Source organism: Aspergillus affinis (assembly GCF_023601865.1).
Source record: "Aspergillus affinis strain CMG 70 chromosome Unknown NODE_47_length_219368_cov_88_841667, whole genome shotgun sequence".
NCBI lineage: Eukaryota > Fungi > Ascomycota > Eurotiomycetes > Eurotiales > Aspergillaceae > Aspergillus > Aspergillus affinis.
This window is the reverse complement of record NW_026515828.1, coordinates 157,246-179,437: the sequence shown is the minus strand read 5'-3', so window position 1 is coordinate 179,437 and position 22,192 is coordinate 157,246. Positions and strand designations below refer to the sequence as shown.

The 22,192-nt window shown below is 49.1% G+C and overlaps 5 protein-coding genes across 5 annotated transcripts; 2 read left to right on the top strand and 3 right to left on the bottom strand.

The window, feature by feature from the left end:
- Window positions 1–4,943: 4,943 nt before the first annotated feature.
- Window positions 4,944–7,321, top strand: KD926_007738 (uncharacterized protein; the record flags this gene model as incomplete). The annotated part of the gene is made up of 5 exons (XM_053100618.1): window positions 4,944–5,197; window positions 5,258–5,535; window positions 5,598–6,117; window positions 6,173–6,453; window positions 6,522–7,321. 5 exons carry the CDS (start codon window positions 4,944–4,946, stop codon window positions 7,319–7,321), a joined length of 2,133 nt encoding a protein of 710 aa, XP_052955775.1.
- A 200-nt stretch (window positions 7,322–7,521) lies between these two features.
- KD926_007737 (MDR family MFS transporter) lies at window positions 7,522–9,529 on the bottom strand (the record flags this gene model as incomplete). Its single annotated transcript, XM_053100617.1, has 7 exons — window positions 7,522–7,975; window positions 8,029–8,167; window positions 8,257–8,327; window positions 8,392–8,785; window positions 8,843–8,872; window positions 8,940–9,339; window positions 9,419–9,529. 7 exons carry the CDS (start codon window positions 9,527–9,529, stop codon window positions 7,522–7,524), a joined length of 1,599 nt encoding a protein of 532 aa, XP_052955774.1.
- Window positions 9,530–15,828: 6,299 nt separating this feature from the next.
- Window positions 15,829–16,886, bottom strand: KD926_007736 (DUF1996 domain-containing protein; the record flags this gene model as incomplete). Its single annotated transcript, XM_053100616.1, has 2 exons — window positions 15,829–16,595; window positions 16,649–16,886. 2 exons carry the CDS (start codon window positions 16,884–16,886, stop codon window positions 15,829–15,831), a joined length of 1,005 nt encoding a protein of 334 aa, XP_052955773.1.
- A 1,199-nt stretch (window positions 16,887–18,085) lies between these two features.
- On the bottom strand, window positions 18,086–18,838 carry KD926_007735 (uncharacterized protein; the record flags this gene model as incomplete). The annotated part of the gene is made up of 1 exon (XM_053100615.1): window positions 18,086–18,838. One exon carries the CDS (start codon window positions 18,836–18,838, stop codon window positions 18,086–18,088), a length of 753 nt encoding a protein of 250 aa, XP_052955772.1.
- A 720-nt stretch (window positions 18,839–19,558) lies between these two features.
- On the top strand, window positions 19,559–20,131 carry KD926_007734 (uncharacterized protein; the record flags this gene model as incomplete). The annotated part of the gene is made up of 2 exons (XM_053100614.1): window positions 19,559–20,000; window positions 20,067–20,131. 2 exons carry the CDS (start codon window positions 19,559–19,561, stop codon window positions 20,129–20,131), a joined length of 507 nt encoding a protein of 168 aa, XP_052955771.1.
- Window positions 20,132–22,192: the final 2,061 nt, after the last annotated feature.

The window sequence follows — 22,192 nt, the reverse complement described above, 5'->3', positions numbered from 1 at the left end:
GGAAGTGAATGGATTTGTGGGAGTCTTTGGCCAACGAGGTTGCCTGAGACCTCAGGCGCTACTACAATAGGCTCGAATACAGGATAATTGTTCATGATCGGGATCCATGAGGCAGTGCGAAGACTCATATCTCCCATGTCAATCTTCATTTTCCGAAAAGATCCATAAGACCCAACGAGCAACTGCAGAACATGGTTTTTCCCCTCCGTCCGCCACAGCACTCGATGAGATAGAATCATATGGACATGACCGGCCATCTTAATGTATCAGAATGCTAGCTAAAGATGTAGGGAAGGTTGAAGAAGTTCAATTCGATGCGGTCCTCCGATGGATGAAGGCCACCGGCTACTATGGCTGGCTATACGGCCAATACCTAGGGCAGATCCGCCGTTCCATGGCTGCGTGCAACACATGGGGGTTTTCCAAGAACGACTTCTGCGTCGTTAAATACATCATCAGATCATGTCACGAAAGCAGAAACAAACTCCAGATCCCAGGATCGTCATATCATAAAGGCAGAGGCGTAAAATCATCATTCGTCGCGAAAAGAAAATGAGAAAGGGCAACAGAAAGGATTGAGGATCCCTATCTAGGGGGCCTCTTTGCGAGACACTAGTCCCCATTGGGCAACGGAGTCAAAGGGCTCGGAACACCGTCTTAACAGTATATACCTATATACCTCTCATTAGTTATGATTTAGGCGCAAAGGATTTTGATATCGCGAACCTGGGCTCCCTTGAAATCCTAGCCGTCAATTCCTCTGCCTTAAAAAAACACCAAACGACATTCTGCATTTCGACGGACAGCAACTGCAGAAATGGATCAAAATTAATTCTGATACTTCTGCCCTCAATATCCCCATCTTCCACAAAATGCCGAGGAAAAAACAAGTGTAAAACGCCTACGGCGGAAGATGATGAGGAGTAAGGTGGAAGGTTCATTCTGATGTTCTCGCTGAGCGAGATGAGAGGGTTCCTAGCTAATGACATGGATAACGGTAACAACAAGCCACTCCTAAGAAGCCAAGATCAGTATGTGCTAGGATTCCTGTTCGAATATGGCAGAACAACCCTTGTGCCCCGAGGATAACCGGTATGACTGCGCCGGTCTCTGAGTTCGTATCTTGGTTTGAGGGTTTTGCGGCGACATAGCGCGTGTGCTGACATAGAAGATCTGGAAAAAATTTGGATCGAAAAGAACCAAAGTCAAGAAGTGCCCTCACTGTGCCAAGGGTAGGTAGAGGGTGGGGTGTAGTAGTGGCAGGGCATCGTCATAGTCCCGGGTTTCATCATTCACAACGGCCTTGTAAAGCCCCACCATGTCAGTGCCCAGTATTTCGTCCGAGGATTCTGGAAAACCTACCGCGGAATGGTGGATTGCGAGATAACCGCACTGGTCTCCGGCTTCTAATTGTAGGGGAACGCCAGCGCATCAGTAAGGGAGGTGCCGATCGGAACCACTTCGATGCTGTCCTTGATAGTATAAGCTGAGCTGTCGATGGCTTCCACGAGTTAATCGAGCCCAGATAGCCAGGCTATATTTCTAAGAGGACCGATGACCCTTGCAGTCCTGCGTTCTCCATCGACGTCCAAGTGTTCCTCTATGTGCTTTGAGATGATGCAAGTGATTACTTTGCCCATACCGGAAGAAAACCGTGTGCCTCGAAATATTCCGGGTGGCGAGAGTCATCAGCTTCCGTATCAGATTCACTGGAGGTATGGATCAAAGAACTGTTGGGTTCGCGTTTACAAAAGTGACCGAGCCAGATCAATGGAGGGAGGTAAATCTCTGATTCTCAATTCATTGCTGACGTGCATTTCAAAGACAAACTCCTGCTCCGCCTCCAAGAGAGCGTGTTGGACGATCTGGAGTTATTCGTTCAAGTAGTGGATGCGAGCGCGTAAATTGTCAGTCTCCGCCTGAAGTCTTGCCATGGTAGTCATTTTGGCGGACGTCAGGCGTAAATGACGTGAGAGACATGGATGAAACGGGCCATTTTTAGCAGCACAGGTTGAAACAGGGTGGTCGAATTCGATAAAAGATTCGTAATAAACCAATTACCACAACCGTCATTCGGGTCAAACAGACATTTGATCTTTTATCGCAGTTGGCAACTCAAGGTCTGATGCCTGGTTGGCCTCCGAGATGACCCAATAGTATGTCATGAGCATTGATTCCATCTCTGCATTGAATTAGCCGTTGCTACATTTGGCATTTGATCCATGGGAGAAATCCCCGGTTGCATGGTTCTTTCCGAACAAGCAGTTCAAATCCGTGACCACCGTGGGGTCAGTGTGTTTTGTTTTGCCGATCAAGGCCTCCGACAATGGCGGCATTCCTCTGAGAGGGATAGCTGCGGGAAATGCATGTGGGACTGTTGAGTATCTGTTTGTCAATCTTGAGGGACTTGCCGGTCCCGGCATGAGGTCCCTATGCGCAGCTGCCAGTTATGACCAGGAACCCCCCTCTGGCATCTCGAGTGTCTCGTGGTCGGATTGTACAGCCACGTACCAGGGCAAGATCGTCCTTCGTCTTCGACCTGTGAACCATCCTGTAAAGGCTCTGTCCTATTCTGACAACCTGTGCGGTGTAATGAGTCACAATGGTAATGTCCTTTCCCTGATAGTCTCCGTGTGCGTAGTTGGCCTTGGCTATCTCGAAACAGAACCGTCAGTGAGCGTTGTTATGTCGAGAATTAGAGGATTCCCCGATTTCACATGATGAGCTTTCGATGATTATTACAATGTATGTAAAAAAGGTCGACAATAAACGCAGGACGTTGAGGTTAAGCGTCTCCTGTATTGCGGTTCAAAAATTCATGTCCACTTTGAACATTGTTATGAAGAAACAGATTCTCATTGTGCAGAGCGGCGTTTTCAGCCAGTAAAATGGCCTTAGTCGGCATGGTGGATGAAGTAGAGGTAGGGGGTGAGAGGAGAGGATGATGATTTTATCCACGCTTGGCTTGCTGCGCAGCTCTCTATTGTAGGCTGTATGGTTTACCCACTCGATGAAGCAATTTCTGAATCGAAACTGCCCTGTCAGTTTAACGGGAGGGTAATTAAGCTTCAGAAGTCTGTCTGGATGTGATGTTCTCAACTGGAGGCTAAACTCGTTGGATTGTTCTTCGTGTCCCGACATAACTGTTGGTTGTAGCTGGTAGCCATCTCCATAACTGACTACCCCCATGATTCTTAGAGCAGTGGCGAGCTTAGAGACAGGGATCCATGAGTTGGTCTCGAATTCTTTGAAATCTTCATCCCTAATAACAATGATGCCCGCAGCATCATGTCCGAAGTTAGATGCTATCAACCCGTCGCCCGCGTTGTTGTTTGTTGAAATTAGCAAATGTGTGCCGCGAATGATGCCCGCGATATCGTGTCCGAAGTCAGGCTATCAAGCGGCACTGCTTCATCAAGCTATTCAAAAGACCCCTGGTATCGATAAGCTGAATTTTAGAACTCTACGACTACTATGGAACTGGGACAGTCCCCAGCTAATAGCTCTGGTAAGGCAGTGCTTCAGGCTAGGCGTCCATCCAGAGACATGGAAAATAGCTAAAGGTATTCTGCTACGGAAGCCGAATAAGCCAGACTGTACAAAAGTCAAGGCTTATCGGGTAATCAGCCTACTCAACTGCCGAGGAAAGGTAGTAGAAAAGGTGGCAGCAGAAGCTATCGCTAATCATTGTGAAATCACCCAGGGCCTACACCCGGGTCAAATGGGATCCAGAAAGGGCCGAAGTGCTGTAGACGCCAAGGCCTGTCTGATACATTGAACGCATGAGGCGTGGGGCCTGAAACAGCTAATGGGAGCCCTCTTTCTCGATATAAAAGGAGCGTTTGGTCATGCTAACACGGCCAGACTGATAGCCCGGAGGATGGAGCTTAATCTAGATAGGGACCTGATACGCTAAGTACAATCCTTTCTAACTTACCGAAGGGTTCAGCTAGTTATCGATAATATTCAGTGCTCGGAACAGCCTATCAATTCAGGTGTCCCCCAGGGATCACCAGTGTCCCCAATCCTCTTCATCATCTATCTCAGCGAGGTTTTTGAGGCTATAGAGACACCAGTGCCAGGGGTTCAGGCCTTATCATTTGCAGGTGATATAGGTGTTCTAGCCCCAGCGTATTCGGTAAGAGAAACGTGCGAAACGTTACAGCAGGCAGCAGAGATAGCGATCAGCTAGGGCCAGATGCATAAAGTCCAGTTCGACGCATAGAAAACAGAGGCGGTCCTCTTCACCTGAAAATGAGCCCAGGAACTCAGGGTCCAGACTCAGCGAGCCCGCGTAGTGGTCGAGGGACACCGGGTCTCATTCAACCAAGAAGCTACCCGGTAGCTAGGTTTATGGCTGGACGCAGGCATTAATCTAAAATTCTACTACAATACGTGCCTACGGAAGGCCCGCACAGCGGAAACCCAGGTGCAGTCTCTGTGTCGCAGACAGGGCTTACCCCAGGCCTAGTACGCAGGATCCAGCTAGCCGCAGTGCTGTCAGTAGCTCTATATGGGGTAGAGATCTGGTGGCAGGGCCAGAAAGACCGGCTAGAAAGGGTACAGCAACTACTTAATCGACAGGACAAGAAGTCTTTGATGCAGAGCTCCTAGGAGTCTACCAGGGACTACAGCTGGCGAGAGAGATGGAAAGTCACATTTAAATGAATGAAGGTCTTAATTCTTTCTAACTACACGATAAAGAAGCCGATATTTATGCAATTTCAGGGGCTTCAGGATCGTCATAAATCATATGGTTCATATTGATCGGTTGCATGATCGGTCCGGTCAAGCAAGGCGATGATATAAGCGGTTTAGTCATCTTCCGCGGCCACAGTCGGGGACTCGGCGGTGACTAGGATTATCTGCTGCCTGACAACGATTGAATGCAACACAAGACGAAGTACTTTTCCAACAGCATTCAACGACCATATGAGCCCGTAATGGCTTTCCTCAAGTTCAGGCTGGAAAACACTAGTGAACGCTCCGCCCCAGTCCCAATAGCTGCTGCTGTGTCCCAACCGTCCTCCAGGCGGCAAAAGGGCGATGTGCAGCACGATTCACCCAGGAGATTTCGCGGCCAAGCATCTTCTAATGAGAGACTACCTATTACGCCTTCAGCAAGTCATGCAGGGAAAATTCGCGAACATGACCTGGGCGCTCCTAGAGTTGATCTTACGGCTCGTTGTAGCAGAAGGTTGGGAATCCGTCAGCCAGATGAGATCATGAACTCCAAGCACGTCTGACCTAAAAACAGACAATGGCGCCAATTACGGCGCGGATCCGCCTGTATTGAGTGCAAAATCTCCAAAACTAGGTGCGAAAAGTCTCCTACTACAGCCAAGGATAAATGCCGCCGGTGCCTGCGGCAGAATAAGGAGTGTATTGGGTATAATTCAGCCCGACCATCTCCTGTCGAGCATTCGGGGAAAGGCTCTGACGGTCCGTCTGAAGAAGGGGCTCTTGGCATTGATTTCAACTCGGAGACGGACCCATCTACGGCCTTTTCGGTGGGATTTACCGAAACCAATCTACGTGAGTCTCTAAAGCTTGTCGTCCTTTTGTCCTGAGAAAACACAGCTGATTGATTGTGACAGCTTCTAGTCCATCATCTCGCATTTGGACCAAGCAGCTTGACAATAAGATTGACTCTATCCTTACTCCTGAGATAGCTGAACAAGTATTTATTCAGTATGTAACAAAATTTGCTCCGAAATGCCCCATTGTCGTGTTTCCGCCCGGGACAACGCCTGTGCATGTGCGAAATGCCAAGCCTTTGCTGTTTCTATCCATACTTAGCGTTGCCTGTGCTGGATACTGCCCGCTTGCTAAGCAGAGAGAATTGGCACTCGAAGTCAGAGGTTGTTTAGCAGACACTGCTATTGTTCGAGGTGAGAAATCGCTCGAACTTGTTCAAGCGCTCCAGGTCGTGTCGTTCTGGTATAGAGCACCTGATACCTACACACAAATGATTCAGAATCAGCTGGCTTCCATCTCCACAACTATGGCTATGGATCTTGGACTGGACAATCTCAGACTGGCTAGTAGTGCTCAAGACAAATGGAGTCGTGTGGAGGCGCAGCGAGCCTGGCTTAGCTGTTTTCTTCTATCCGCAAGGTATGTAATTATGGCTTCACAGCTCCAGCCACTACTGGGTTTGACCGACTCCTAGTCTTTCTTTGATTTTGAGACGTCCCAATCCAACCCCCTGTTTCGCAAAGCTCGACGACTACATTTTCGACTTGCAACGAGACAATGCATCACCTACAGATGCCTTCCTTTGCAAGCTTGTAACAACGGAGCTTCTTTGTCATATTATAGATCAAGAGCTATGCTTGAGCAATCCTGTTAAAGCAGTATCTGCGCCAAGTCCGAAGACAATGTCGATAATTCAAACCATTCAGACTCGAATCGACTGGCTAGCTCTCGGCCAATTTCATCATTTGGAAAGATGTATGTTTTTGGAAACCGAACACCTGATGAGCTTAGGTATAGAGGGTTGACAAACTTCTATGGATTAGCTCTTTTTGAATTCGGCAGGCTTGCCAGCTCACTGTACATGCATGAGCTGGCTTTACACGTCAACAACAACATCGACGAGTTCAAGGCCCCCTTTTCTGCGAAGTCTTTGAAGACTTGTAGCTTCATTGACATGCAAGGTTCCTCTAATCTGTCAATGATCCGCGCTATAATAATGGCGTCACAAGGACTGCTGGATATTTTCCTTGAGTTCTCCGTTTCCGAAATGCTTACTTTACCACCTCATATTTATGGTGGTCGCGTGATATACGCAGTCATACTACTGATGAAGATACACAAAGCAATCACGACATTCGAAAAAGGAGTTAGCGACTTTATTCATGCTGACAAGTTGCGCCTGGAAGCGTACCTTGAGCAGCTGGTCGTCACTTCAAAGTGCCTCATAACGGAGGACGAACGCAGTGCTTTGAGTAGAGCATTCCTGATCATGCCTCAACTGATAGAGCAGTTCAAAAGGCCATCTAAAGCAGATAAAGATCCAACAATGAGCAGCATTCCAACCAAGACCGGCAACGGGCAATTGAACACTGCTTCTCCGATACCAGCGGTGGCTCCCAGCGGCTCCTCTACTGCTATTCAGGCGCCAGAAAATAAGTCAACTCCAGGCAATTCTAGACCGCTTGATGGACCTGTGTGCCAATTGGATGAGCTTATCCAACCTGCTATACCTCCGTTCCATCCTGTCACGCACAGTGAGGATACTAGCTTTGGAATATCTGGACCTGCAGTGGCATCTGATACTTGGTTCTGGGAATTCTTCAACATTGACATGCTTGATTAGTTCATCGCCGGTCGGGGTGTGACAGACTACTATTCGGGCGTGGTACTTCTGAGAGCAGAGAGATTCTTAAGCCCCTCCTCCAATCTATTGATATTGTTCTCCACGCTGGCTCTACTGCCTTCAATAGATTAATTCCCGACAGCCGACAGCTCAAAACAATCCCTTTCACAAAGTCCTGCGACCAATCATTTCCCCTACATTTAATCGACTTGTTCCGACTCCATTCCCCTGGGAGAATTTTTCACGGTGCGCCACTCCACACCCAAGGCACCAATGATGGATACACAGGCTAAGACCAAAGCAACCACAAATGTTTGGACGATGGCTTCATTGTAGATCTCCAATACACGGGCTACCACATTGGCCTGTCCCGAAGTGGCTTGCCTAACTGTTTGCTGTAGATCAGTTGCTCCGGATTCAAGAACAATGGAAGGGTCCAATTCAGGAACTCGGGCAAGCATGCCAGAGACAATGTGATTGCTGAAGATATTCTGGCCCACAGAGACGAAGATAGCGCCCCCAAGAGATCGAGCAAAGACCACCAAAGATGTCCCGATGGAGACGTCCTCTTCGGGAAGGACTGTCTGAACGGCAATATTCGGTAGTTCGAGTCCAATACCAGCGCCCGCGCCAAAGACGATTTGAAATCCAAGCCTAGTATGGGTTAGCGAAGGAACGCTGGATGGTATGCTTTGGCAGTCACGTACCACATCGACAGGGGAATATCCACTCCGAATAGGAGAAGTAGGCCCGCACCAATCGCCATTACCATCGATCCTGCAATCATGAATGGGGTATAGTATCCCACGACAGTGACGCTTAGTCCACTTGCAATGGCAAATACCACTGTATTCCTTGTCAGTCGCTTCAGTCTTCCGGTTGATGCTGCATTGCACCAAAATTGAGTGAGGGGGTCGGAAAGGGGGTGTACCTACCAACGCTCAACACCGTTGGCAAGTTATGAATGCCCGATTGGTCTGCGGAATCGCCTTTTATTGCCTGAAACCTGTTATGTCCTCATGATTAATAGAAGTTTACACCGGAAGTAGCGAGGATATTTCTGAGCTCACCAAATCGGCAAATAATAAATCAGCAAAACGAATGACGCACTCGCAAGGAAGATATAAAAGGTCGAAAACGCAACCGTGCGCTGCCGCAGAATACGAAGCGGCACCGTAGCATTGTCGCCGCCTCGCCATTGCGCTACTGCCCAGGCGATAATCAGTACACCGAATACCGTTAACAATGCGATCTCGCGGCCATCGCTCCAAGGTTCTTGGCTCCCTCCCCACTGAAGTGCGATTAAGAGACAAATGATGCTTGCAACGAAGAAGATCGTTCCGACGGGATCAAACTGGCCTAACACCACAGACCAGCTTTCCTGCTTCAGCTGCTTTTCTGGTGGCTGCGAAGGCAAGCAAAAAAGTATGAAGGGAATGGCTATGGCGCCTATTGGTAAATTAACTGGGGTTAAGTCAGCTTGTGCTACGCCAATCACATCAAGAGGTAAGGGTATCATACTGTAGAAGCACCAACGCCACGAGACATGAGCTAGAATGATAGCTGACGTTAGCACCAAATTTGATACGAAGTAAGTGTGGGAAAAAAAGGAACTGACTTGTAAAAGCACCCCCTAGCAAGGGGCCTACCACGCTCGCTATACCCCATATAGCGCCAATGATTCCTGTAAAAGCAGGTCTCTTCGCTAGGGGGACCGACTTGGCAATGATGATCAATGCGCCGGAGAAGATGCCCGCGCCTCCAATTCCGGCAATGGCTCGTCCGATTATGAGGGCGACAGAGTTGGGGCTCGCGCCACAGATGACAGAGCCGGCTTCGAAGATCAACACGGCACCAATAAAAGTCCATTTTAGGGATAGCAAGGTATAGAGCTTCCCGAAAAGAAGTTGGAAGCTGCAGGTCGTGAGGAGAAATGCACTGCCGTACCATCCAATATCTTCGACGCTGTGAAATTGGGACGTGATGGTCGGGATGGCGGTAGCAATGATAGTTTGGTCCTTTTAATGCATTCGTATTAGCTATCCTGTATGGCCTTCTCGAAGAGTGACAGAGGTGGAGTAAGTATGCAGCACAAACCAGAGCGACCAAGAAAACAGTCAAGCAGAGAGCCACAAAGATAAAGGTTAATTTGATGCCAGAGGGGTATACTCCTGGTCCTTCAAACGCATTATCATGTCCGCGCACCATAGCGCAGCGATGGTTTTTCAAATGCGTCAAGAGTGGGAACAAAATATAGCTGGTAAAGAATGAAGTGAAGGAATGAACTTGTATTTGGTTTATATGAGAAGATCCCGATATTTATAGCCCTACGCAAAACAAGACAATAGGTTATTTTGAATCTCCAATGCCTTCTCCGTCCGAAAAAGGGAGATGAGACTGTTCATTGGTTGGGAAATTGCCATTTTAGGCTTAGCTCTCATCACTGGAAATCATTATCATTGGATATGCGATTGCCTAATATGGTAATTCCCGAGACCTATTCCGTCCTTCGACTTCTCTCGCTAAACCGAGACGTGAAATGATCTATGTTACGACCCCTGGAGCCACCAACCCATTACCCAGATGCGGTTATGCCGCAGCCTATGTTCGAGCTGTCAATATTCGGTCTGTCAAACTTTCTCCGCATAGTCACGGAGAAGCACACGTGTGTCAACTTCATCGCCCTCGGGAATAATTTCACCGCTTTCTATGCTCGCAAACCAGTCGCCGTTGATATTCCCCATTTGTTCTTCTGATGGGGTCCTTCCCATCAACGGTTTGTTCTAGGCAGAAACTATTTCAACCACCTTGGCCTCTAGCAAAATGTGCTTGTGGGGGTAAGTTTTGCTGGTTGGCTCCACGGTGATACCCTCGTTCGGATGGCCTATATGTGATGACTCTTAGATATCACCTCACCGCATCCACATCAAAGCCTTCGATGGACTTGCTCTGGGTTCGAAAGGCGCAGCTAAACGCCCCGCTCTCCGACACAGGGTGGTAGACCCTGAGTGATTGCAAGTTCGTCCGCGACCTCGACTTCCGGTTCTGTACATACTCCTCCACAAATAGAATCGGCTACGAAATGGGTTGGCGCTGTCATCATGACATGAAGACCCAGCGACACGTTTATTGAAGCGAGTGCGATAAGGGTGAGTGTTTTTTTCCTGTTCCAAAATATCTTTGAATTGTCGGAGGTTCACCTGGAAAGCTTGTCGCCCATTTTGTCAAACATGGGCGCTGTGCAATAGACCAGGTGGCTGCTTTGAGCATCAAAGGCTTTTTACGATAACTTCTTTGATCTCTTCATTAAAATTCCGGGAGATGCCAAGGGGTCAACGTAATTGGTTACTCCCCGCAGGTGGTATTTCGGGTTGAGTGCCAGAGTCAAAAATCGGGCACGTTGTACCTCTGGTTCGCACAGCCGATTTATCGCATCCACTTGTCTCTTTGCAGCATATTGACACCTCGGGGAGTAGCCGTCCACCTCAAATTCGCCGACACCCGTTAACTTCGACGGCGAATCTTGCGTAAAGGACCACGCCCTGAGTTGTGATGTGGAAAAGCGTCCCTGGTGTATAGGGCAAGTCATCGATTTCATTCCGGACAAACACCATGGCATTTGATATTCTTGCCGATCGGCTTACCAGGAAGCCTGAAACATATGCAAACGCTGTTCCCTTCTATCAGAGCCCAGTGCTCGATATCAAAGACCTTTTTGTCATTCATTCTGGCCTTAGGCAACTGTGAACTTCAACAAAACTAGGATGGTGGTTTTGCACAGGAGAATAAACGCCACGCAATGCTGTTGGCCAGCAATAAACTCCGCAACTTCTTTTGCTAGTTCCCACTCTAGATGGGTAGCATATGCAAGAGTGGTCTGAGACTCTCCAATTGTGGAGAATGAATTTCTCCTTCCTGTCGTCAGCATCGTCGTCATGTGCTTCGTTATTCTCGTGGTCGTTCTCGTCTCCATCCGCACTATCGATCAGCAAGCCCGCAAAAATGTTCGCAATCGTCCTATTGCCGTCCTGTCAGCTCAACGGTCGCAGGCAACACACGGAACGGATTCGTGGATTGGGCTCTCCAGGCCATGATATGATGGAAATACGCTGCTCACATTAGTACTGTACCATCCGTCCCTGCCATGGTGTTGTCGTTCCAACGACGCGTGGACCATCGGAGGTGAAGATAGCGTTACTTACTCGCCCCAATACGCCTCAACTGGTTGGTCTCTTCGGGCCTGAAAATATCCCCCAACCCACTCGATCCGACGCTTTGGCCCCCGGCGAATGTCTAGTTGGAAGCGGACGTCCCATCGTCTCTCGAGCCTGTCCCACTCCACAAATATCGCAATGAGCGCGGTGGCGAGGTGAGTCGGGCTTGACAGGTAACTAAGCCTTGGATCTTGTCTGCCACAGTCTTGCGTGACGCAAATTGGCCCAATTAAGTAAATGAAGAACATATAGGGACGGGCCTTTCTTCTGAAGGTTTGCGTTATTTGAAAACACAGTAATTTGCTTTTGGGGGTGACCACGGTCTTCAATTTCTTTGCACGTCTTCAATTCCTTCGTCGCCGTTGTAATCAATCCACCGCCGCTTGATTCTGAAAACAAGTCTGACAGGGGTGTAATTATTCATTGAATAATTTGTGGACATTCGTCTCACATACCAGAGGAGTTGTCTATTAGCCATGCTGAGAAGCTTTGCGTTGTACTCGAGTCCCAAGCCGATTCCATTACACCGTAGTGTGGAGGCCTATCGCCAAGATGATAACTTTCCAGATCAGAAGCAGCGTTCTTGCCTTTCTCCTTGACCACATCGTTCGTCGAAACTCCTTTCGTTGTAAAATCTGTAATATGACGTGGCAAGGGTATATTTCGAAAGATGGAGTGAACACAAGTTGGTTCTGGTTACCGAGAACTCTTTTGCGTGGCGACTATACAACAGCCGGAACCCAGCCGTACCCATGTTCACGATCAGTATTCTTCGCAAGTTGTCTAAACTCAGATCCCAATGATCTTGAGGATTTCGGTCCGCTGGTACCGTTCCAGGAGAATAAAAGTCTTCACGGAAAACACGTAAGATTTGAGGGCCTAGGGGATTAGGCGCAGGGGCAGGAAAAACGATCTAAACGCAAGATGCACGTTAGACATGACAAGATTGTAGTCAATGGCCTATAACTCGCCTCTAGGGGTGAATTAGTACCGTTGGGGCGGAAAATCTGGATCTGAGCTCCTGTTGACGGACCCGCCCTCAATCCGGAAACGGAATCCAACCTCTGTGGAAGGAGGTCCCGAGTTTTGTGAGGCGCATATATGCTCGGGGATGTGAAATTGTCCAGCTTTCCATTGCGTGTCTCGAACATCTTTGGCAAGTTCGAACCTTGATGACAGTGGGATCAATCGTCGATTTATTTCGCCCGCGCGGCTTTTAAGGCCATTGAGCCGCAATCAAGTCCGCGATTTCCATTTTCTCGTTGTCACTCTAGATGCATGGCATACGCTAATCTGATTTTATATTCCCTCGATATTAAGGATCAGGAGGGGAACGCAGAGCCAACTGAAAATGGTCTAGGATAAAAGATGACTGTTAGTGACGAGACTTGGAGTGGGTGATCTATAGCTTACTACACGTGACGAGACATCCCCACACTTCCTATGTATTTACATACACAGGTCATCTGTTTATCTACCCCCCTTGTTGAAGTTGATTAGTACAACTGCGTTTATCCATGGTGCTGCTACAGGACCCGGCCGGCCCCCTGTAGGGGCGGCAACTATTCCTCCCATTCGGGCAGCAGGGGCAGGCGCATCTCCTGCATTTTGAGGCAGACCAGTCGGAACGTATTCTTGTTCAACGACGCATTAAGCTGGAGCTGCTCTCCTTGGGTCGACTTTTGCCTGGTTGCCACCAGTGATCCGGCTTTAGTTTAGACCACTTGGCCCGCGTATCGTCGCACGACCGTGTGCAAGACTGCATCGTCCTGATCCACTCCTGAGTGCCAAAGGGTACACAGATCGAGTCCTCGGAAACCTCCTTGTCTCTGACCGGAGGGATTGTGACCTGTCCTGGGGGGACAGGTCTCGCGACGTAGTCAATCCCCCTTTTTCCCATGTCTGCAACAGCGTGAGGGGAAGCGTCACAAGTGTCGGTGACAGGTTCTTGAGACGGACGAGGTGAGCTTGCCCACCGCTTCTCAAGGGAGTCGTCAAGATCCTGGCAGAACTCGCCGAATGAGCCTCCGCCGTAACGGAATGGCTCCAATTTCCAGGAGTCGTCGGAGCGTGAAGGAAGCCGGGAACTATGGCCCCGATGTAGTCGACCTAGTGAAGCGGTCGACTAAGTATGTTTTTCACTGGAAGCAACAGAAGCTTATGCCAGACGCGAGCTATCTGACGCAATGCAAATGGTAGTAAAGAAACATCAAGTAAGATTCTAACAACGGAAGGTAGCATATGCAAAGTGGCCGCATGCCTACTATTATTATTATTATTATTATTATCTAATCAAGTTTATTGTCCATACCGAGCCCCTAGGGCTATGGCAGACCGTGTGTCATCGGCCTGAGGCTAGGCCTCAGGCCTCTATCAGTTCCTAGGGCTATTCCCTCGTTTGTATACATTCTGTTCCTTTTCCTCGCCCCATACCGCCTTCTTGCGCAGGGCTTTTGAGCTTGTTTGCTCTCCTTAGGATTCTAGCAGGGTGGGTGACGCCTAGATGTGCCCAGGCCACCCTTCCTGTTAGCCTTCTCCGGTCCGTTCAGCCTCCTCTAGAGCTTCTAGGCCCTTTTCATTGTCTCTCCGCTCTGTGTTGATCCTTCTGGTATTGACCTCCGGGAAGGACCACGTCTGTATTAGCTATAAAGTCCAGTAGGGCTTTAGTGGTTTTAGACTCCCCAAAGAGCCTGCTTTCCGGGTAGTTTTCTTGTACAGAAGGCCTTGCTATTCCCGCTCTATCTAGAGCTGTATATAGTGCCTCTCATTGCCGTCGCCATTGCCTGTAGCTAACTAGTATATGAGAGACTGTCTCCCCAGGAGCTTGGCAGTTTTGGCAGGTCACTCTTTCCCGAGATTTTATGCGGTGTAGATATGAGCCGATAGCTGCATGTCCTACCTTCATCTGGAAGTATCGGCTAGCTAGGCCCTTAGTAGCTGTTGCTGCTATAAGATCCAGTTGCCAGCCTCTCCCAGACTTATAGTTTTTCTGAGTCGATTGTAGTCCACGGTTCAGGCTATGTTCTAGCTAGTGTTGTCTGTTTATTCTTAACGCCTCTGTACGGGTTCTGCGAATAGATGCATGTGAGATCTCTCCGCAGCCTAGTCCCGGTGTTCGTGTTGCAGCTTGTTTTGCTGCTTGATCTGCTCTTTCGTTTCCTTCTATACCTGCATGTCCTGGGACCCATTGAATTATCGGATCACGGCCCCTAGATAGCAGGTCCTGGGCGGTAGTGCGTATGTCAGCAGCTATTGCCTGACCTGGTCCAGGTCTTGCATGTTGTAGCCTGCGTATAGCTGCTTGGGAGTCGAGTAGTATGGTGATTGGTCTGAATTGATCCGCATGCCTACTATCCCCTTAGGGCTAGGGCAAAGTACAGCCGTAACGGTTCCAAGGCCATCAATGGTAAACATCAAGCAACAGCATTTAGAGGACAGCAAGGGAGTATCAGAGAGTCGACATACACCCCATAATAGAAAGAAACCATGCTTTGATCTGCTCCGGTGTCTTTGCCTTACGTTGATTCCGAGTTGCAGGATTTAAATATCGTAATGTCAAGCCAGAGCACCATTCCATATTCACCCCTACGGAGTAGTCACTTTTGAGGCTTACCAACGGCCAACATCGAAAAGAATTAACGCCCCTTGAAGTGAAGATTAGTAGAGACCAACTTAGGCCATGATCTTCACCAACAATCTAGTATCGGCCGAAACTACCACAGAGGGCCACTCCGGAGAGCGCAACAAACATCTTCAGAGAGACCGGAGCGCTCCGTACTCCGTAGGGTGTCGTCAGAGCGGCGACGATCTTTTCTAGAACGGCGCGCTGCCAATAGTTTAATCTAAATTATATTGGACCCTTTCCCGATGCGGTAACCAGGAGTCCCAATTCGTCAGTCACCCGCTGAGCTGTGTCGTTAGCGCCTTCGCTTAGGTTCGCTGCCCCTGGTTCCGTTTCAGGTCGCTATAATTTATCCGTTGTCGGTCAGACGTCAGTTCAAGGTTTTTGTTTTGGTCTTTTGTCTAGTTTTTTCGGGTTATTGTTTTTTGGTTTTTTTGTGAAGGTCTATTCTGGAAGGTATTCAACCGATACGTCAAAAATTGATATGGTTTTCCACTTGCCGTGGATGATAACGATTAGCTTAATTATCTATAATGATTCTCAACGGGCCGCGACATTTTTATAAACGAGTGACTAGAGCTGAAGTCGTGCGCACAGCGGAAGAAAGATAGTATAGAAACTGACACCTAAATGCCTCACGAAGATTCGCAGAGACTAATCCTAACCCAGACCTAGAAACCTTGGGCTCGGTGGCGAGCCAAGTGCCGTTTCATCGCGCCGGTCAAACCGGACGATTTCTTGCTCATGGTCATCATCTTGACGCTCTCCCAGTAGTTGCTAGATCCGTGGGACGGGTCGCTGTCCTTAGCGTCCTCGGCATCGCACAGAGAGCCTTGGTCGCCCGCTCCGTTGGGGCCAGAGACTTGAGCATAGTCGCGGTCGTTAGAGGCCGCCTCCTTGATCATGTTCTCGGCAGCCGCGGGGAGCCATCCGTTGATGAAGTCACCGTGAGAGCAGTAGGGCGAACCGCAGGCGAATTCCAGCGGAGGAGTGCCGGACCAGCCGTTGGGGAGGACATTGCGCAGGTCATATCGGATGGAGTAGCGAAGACGAGGGATGCGAGACATGCCGATCGGACAACGGTTCTCTCCGTAATTCTCAACCCAGTCCGGGTTGGCCGAGTAGGCGTATTCGAGTGTCTTGGGGTTGGCGCAGTCCGGGAACAGGAGCAGCCCCTGCAGGTGGTACATGCAAGTTTTGCTCGGGAAGGCCGCGTCGTCTTTGCCTACCTCAAGGCTCTCGCCGTCGCAAAACCATTGGATGCCCGCGTCGCCGGGCACACCCTCCTGGGATGTGGCGGTGGCGTTGCCTGCGAGAAGCTTCAGGTCCTGGGGGATGGGGATCTCGGCGCTGTCGAGCTCCTGGTAGTAAGCGCTGAATCGGAAGGGTTCGAGCGCGGTATAGTTCGATCCGTCCACGTGGTAGAGAGTAGGGACCCCTGGATTCAGTTTAAGGATTAGCAATGACGACAGACTCGACAAGACGACTTACAGTAGGCTGAGAAGTCATTGGGGTTCCGGGCAGTCGAGCAGCCCTTCTGCAGCTCCGCGGACGAGTTGGTACGAGCCGTGACAGCGTCCGAGCCGAAGAAGCTGTGCATGTGGCTGGTATATTCGCCAGGAAAAACCAGAGGGTCGATGTTCTTGACCATGAACATGTCAACATTTGTCACAGTGTAGGCCTGTGCGAGGCCTGCTGCCAGAGCAGAGGACAAGACGATAGAACGCATCGCGAAGAAACGAAGAACAATTGATCAAAGAAAGGGAAGGAATGAATGAATGAACGAAACAGAAAGAACGAAAACGATGAACGACTGGATGCATGCACACCTCTGTAGAAGGACGAGCGATGCCGTCTTATAAGCGAATGAACCTGCCCGTTGATCGGCCTATCCATAACTCCTTCGACGCTGCCAGCGGGTAGGGTTATCATGCTATGGAAGGATTAGGTGGGGACGGCGTCAAGAAGTAGCGCAAGGGCCGGGCATTTTCCGCTGGATCTAAAGCGAAGCCAGGCGATGCCAACAGGCATGAACTTACTCCTGTGTATGAACTATGAAGTCCCTGCGCTGCCGCTTCAACCGGAAAGGATCATCTGCCCGCAGTGACGCGTTCTGGATTCATGGTCTTGGTGACGGCCGTTAAGATGGAGCTCCGTCCGCCAGCTTAGTGTTTCACGGTTTCATCTGTACATGGTTCAGAGTTCACCAGTTCAAAACGCTAGCCTGTCATACCCGACTCATTTGGAATTATTTTGCCTGGCATATCGGGCGTAGCCCCGTTCATACAAGTTGATATTTTTCTCCAACCGTCCAAACCCAGGGATCTCTCCCCCTTTCTTTTCCTTTCCATCTTATCAGAAAGAGAGAGAGACCCATATTTCGCCAACTTGGATTTTTAGGCTGGTGCGTGATTTATTTTTGGGCACCGGACTTTTGTTTTGGCTCGTGCTCGTGATTGTTGTATGGTAGGTTTAAGACGAAAGACATGAATTATGCCGTTGCCTACTGAAAATACAGCAGTCTGCTGAAATTGCTCGTATCGCCCTTGTTGCTTGCCAATCTCTTATCTGCTACCGTATGATTCAAGGCACGCCCAAATCTTTTTATGGTAGGAAGCAGTGTTTTGTTTAATGCGAATAATACGCTTGAATTGAGCCAAATTATATGAACATGACGGTATGTAGGGTAGGAAGAAGAGGCATTCTGGAGCGTCGCATACAATAATGACAAACCCATTGACCAGCCAGAGATATTCCCTTAATAAATACCCAAGTTCCCATCTCGAAAAAACTTCTGGATCCAGTCGGTGCGACCTAGCGTGTGGTTCTGGGACTTTACGAATTTCCATGAGCGGCATTATCCCTCGACCTCCTCCAAATCCAGCCATCGCCTCGATTCTCTCTGTGTCTTGCCGCACATGCTCGGTCTCACTCTGTTCCTCCGTCCGCTCCTCCGTCTGCATCACCATCTGCATCTCCGTTTGTATTCTCGTTTGCATTCTCGTTTGCATCTTCGTCCGCGTATTCGTACGCGTCTTCGTACGCGTCTTCGTATCTCATTTCCTCTCTAATTTCCCAGCGCCTCGCCTCCTCTGGAATATCCTCATAAGTTCCATCATTCTCAAATATCTCCATCAAGGCAACAGTGACGTTCTCAGGAGTGCCCCAATAAAGTGGAAATGCATGGCCTTCGATGTTCACCAAGTCTGGCTGGACGGTCCTGTTGAACTGGTAAGCCAGAGTTACGTTGTCCCGGTAATCCATAATTTCGTTGACCCGGTGATCCATAATTTCGTTGACAAAGCTAACATTGACATTCTCCTGGCTTTGGAAAAATTGACGATTTTGCTGCCAATTAAAAAACCAAAAGGAACCCCGAGCATTGGCCAATTCGGCACATTGATTCAGTCCCCTCACGGATCTCTGCACCGATCCGCAATCGTTACTTCCTCTTGCGTGGCAAACGTTTCCAATAGCGAATCGTGGCAAGCCGCGAAATAGGGCAGAGGAGTCAACAGACTGGCTATTTGGCTTGAAGTTGCAGCATTGGAACTCGCGGATTCCAATGCAAGTGAGGTGGTTGCCCTTGCATGTTCCGGTTCGATAGTGTTCGATGGTCACGGCAGAAATGAAAGGGGACAGCAGAGATGCTAAGATGATGAAAGGTACGTTCCAGTGCATTGTGTGGATAAGTTGGTGCTGAGGATGGTTATGGGCAAGGACTTGCAAGTGGATTCTCAAGGATGTATCCAGAGGGCTCTCGTCGGTCTGTTTCTAGGTCAGATTCAACTGAGGGAGCAGGCTTTTTATCCTATCTGTTTGTTCCTCTTGGGGGGCCATACCTAGTCCGATGACGTTGACTTCAGCCTGCATCATTTTTGTCACACAAGGCATCCGCATATATTTGCATGTTTATATGTACTGTACCGCTCATAGGGATGTTTCGGTCGTACGAAGTTTCAGCGATTTAGAGGCGAGGGTGAGGGTAACTAGGATATCCCAAGCACCGGAATGATTAGCAGGTGACCAATGCGTAGCTCCATAGCTTTCTTAGCGAGTGAATTCAACGGCCACTGACCTGGAAACACGTTCTCCCGAAGGGCTCGTTGCAGGTTATCTACCGCAGGAGCTTCACCGAATATCTCCATTCGATCGAGAACCACATGGCGTACGCAGGACGAAGTAGAATTTCGATATGAGTGAGACTTACATTTGGTTTCCTAGAATGCTCATGTTACACAACGCGGTCCCATCGTAGAAGGAGCTAATATTCGTCCAGGGTGGCTTATAAAACCTCGGTTGTTGCTTCTCGCTCACCTTGACACTTCGTCACATATTCCCTCAGCCCCGCTCCTTTAACCTCCCACTGCATCTTTTCAACATCTTGGCCCGAAAATAGTCATGGCTTCGGAAACAGCACCTATCGATGAATCCGAACAATCCTACCACCCGGGTGACGGCGTTGAGCGTTGCAGGATCGATGGCCACCGTTTCGAATTTGATGACAATGTGCCAGACGAGGTACGCTACCGCATGCACGATCTCTCTGTCAACGATGCCAAATTCGCCGATATCCCCGCAGAGTACCTGAAATACGAGGTCAAGTACGACCCATGGGCTGAGATAGACAACGTCATCATTGATGGACATGTGTTCGCCGTCAACTATGACGTCCCCGCTGACGTGTCTACTGCGCTGATCGAACTCGCCAGGCGCCCGCGTGTGCGGTTCCAAGACGTCCCAAGAGATTATATGAAGTATCACGACTCTAGTGGCGGCTGGGTTAGAGACCAGGAATTCCCGGCCACAGCCATCACCTACTGCCAAGGTGACACCGATCAAGGTGTGTCTTCTTTCCCCCCTTCTGGTATCATTGTGACACAGAATAGGCTTCACTGACGTTGGATAGACAAGCCAAACAGCGAGCGCGATGACAAGGATGAAAAGAGCGGAAGAGAGAAAGATAGCAAGTAGTCCCAACAAAAGTCAGACAAGTACAAATGATATCATGTCTGCCTACAAGGGCCACATCATACCTGGCTATCATGATGTTCTATAGAAGTACAAGACTGTAGTCAGAGATTTCTCTCGGTTGATCTGAAAATCTTTTGCTCGCGTTCAACCACCCATGCAGCGTCCTGTTCATTTCCCAGCCTACCTATAATATTACCCGGAATTCACTATGCTGTTGTCACTCCTCTCCAACAAACCCGCCTCCAGCTTGCCCAAGCTCTCCTAGGTATCCATTATGAAATCGAAACCAGATACCTAGATTCCACTTCATTGATCTCCATAATGGTCCACATTAGCACCGTTGCCTGGATTCCATGATTGATAAGTCGTAGCTCAAAGATAGACGCAGTTGGAATCCACAGATTCCACCTTCACGAGTAAGCCTACATACTCATCTTCCCTCTTTTCCCACCACATGCTCTATGTCAAAGGAAAACACAGCTTGGATTCATGGATACGTGAGGAGCGATCCGCCAAAGAATTTCGTTTATGTCTACTCTAGTGGTAAACATGAAGTAATTGAAGTGGAGGTAGAGAAATCTGAGTGGACTTGCAGAGTGCAATCCTGCTATTGGAGAATCCTCCGGAGCTACTTGTCGATCAGCGCTAAGATGGGTCCGCATAATATGCAAGGAGATCTCTGGAATGGGACTCGATCGAAAGAACATCTGAAAGATGGACAGAAACCTCCGCAAGATATTATCCAAATAGCAATAAGACGCAGGAATGTCGACCATGGCTGCTGTTCAGAAAATGACTGATATTTCTAGACTTTCCAGAATCCTCCGACTGGGATTCTGAGGTCTGAATAGTATCGAGAAGACTGACCCCATGAACAATTCGTCCCAACATCTCGGTTCTCCCGATGAGACGGTCGATTTGCATGTGGCCTGATCATAATAGCGACTGGCGAGGGCAAAGTTTACCCATATAGAGATCACCATGATCTGTGGAACTAGCGAGTCGGGCCAATCCAGTCTGCCCGATTGGGAAACGGTCTAGAGAACGCTTGTGCATGCACTATTTGCCCAGCGTCAACCTTAATCGTTTTGAATCCTACCTTAGCAGATATCTCGCTATAGAATGACTGGAAACCCTTGGCGATCATGGTTCCATGGCGACCTAGTTTCTCCTGAGAGTCGGTGCTCCTGAATATCCCCGTGCGTTGTACAGTAGCCCCCGGAGCCAAGTGATAGCGTACACTGTCAAACTGTCAGTAAGTCTTGATGGAAGTATAAAGGCGATTGGGTGTAATGGCCAAAAAAGATATCGGCGATGGGGGAAGACATGGCGGTGTCTGTTTGAAAGGAAAGCAAACACGGTCGGAGGTGGCCTCAGGACTTCCACCCCAACCCCAACCTTGTTAGTCACCACTTCCTTGGCCCCTTCTTAACTATCCAACTTCTTCCTCGTATCTCGGCATTCTCATCCTTCCCGCTTCTCCATCTCGTACCATGGATGGCGCAGGTACGTAACATCCAACTACCGACTACAGCTCTTCTTGTAAATCGCCTCACATTACGATACCACTAATAGACACTAAACGTTAGTGCAACTCAATAACCTCATTGTTCCTTCTCCGCGGCATGTCTCCGGCCATTCGAAAACCATACTCCGTTAGATCGTCGAAGCCTCAAAGGACGGACAAACGGCATTTGCGAGTCGATCTGCGCCTAGACAACCTATACCTCATCCACGGTGGCCAGTGGTTTACTCCGTACTCCGGAGTAGGGGGTTTATCCGGCATAACTACATCAAGCACCACCTGTCTTCGCGCTAAGGCGTGCTAAATGTGAAATCCGAATTAGAGCGTGGCGAATAAGTCGAGCTCCAATAATCTCGCTCTGACAGCCTAGCTTCGCGGAAGGCGATGGATTCTCCACCGGTACTTATAGAGATATCCACATGGGTGGGTTACCTCTGAAATCGCAGTTATTTACGAGTGAAAGGCTCGCCAGCCTACTCCGGAGTACAGAGTATGTCAGACTCATGATTCAGTGATGCACGAGTTCTTACCAGGAT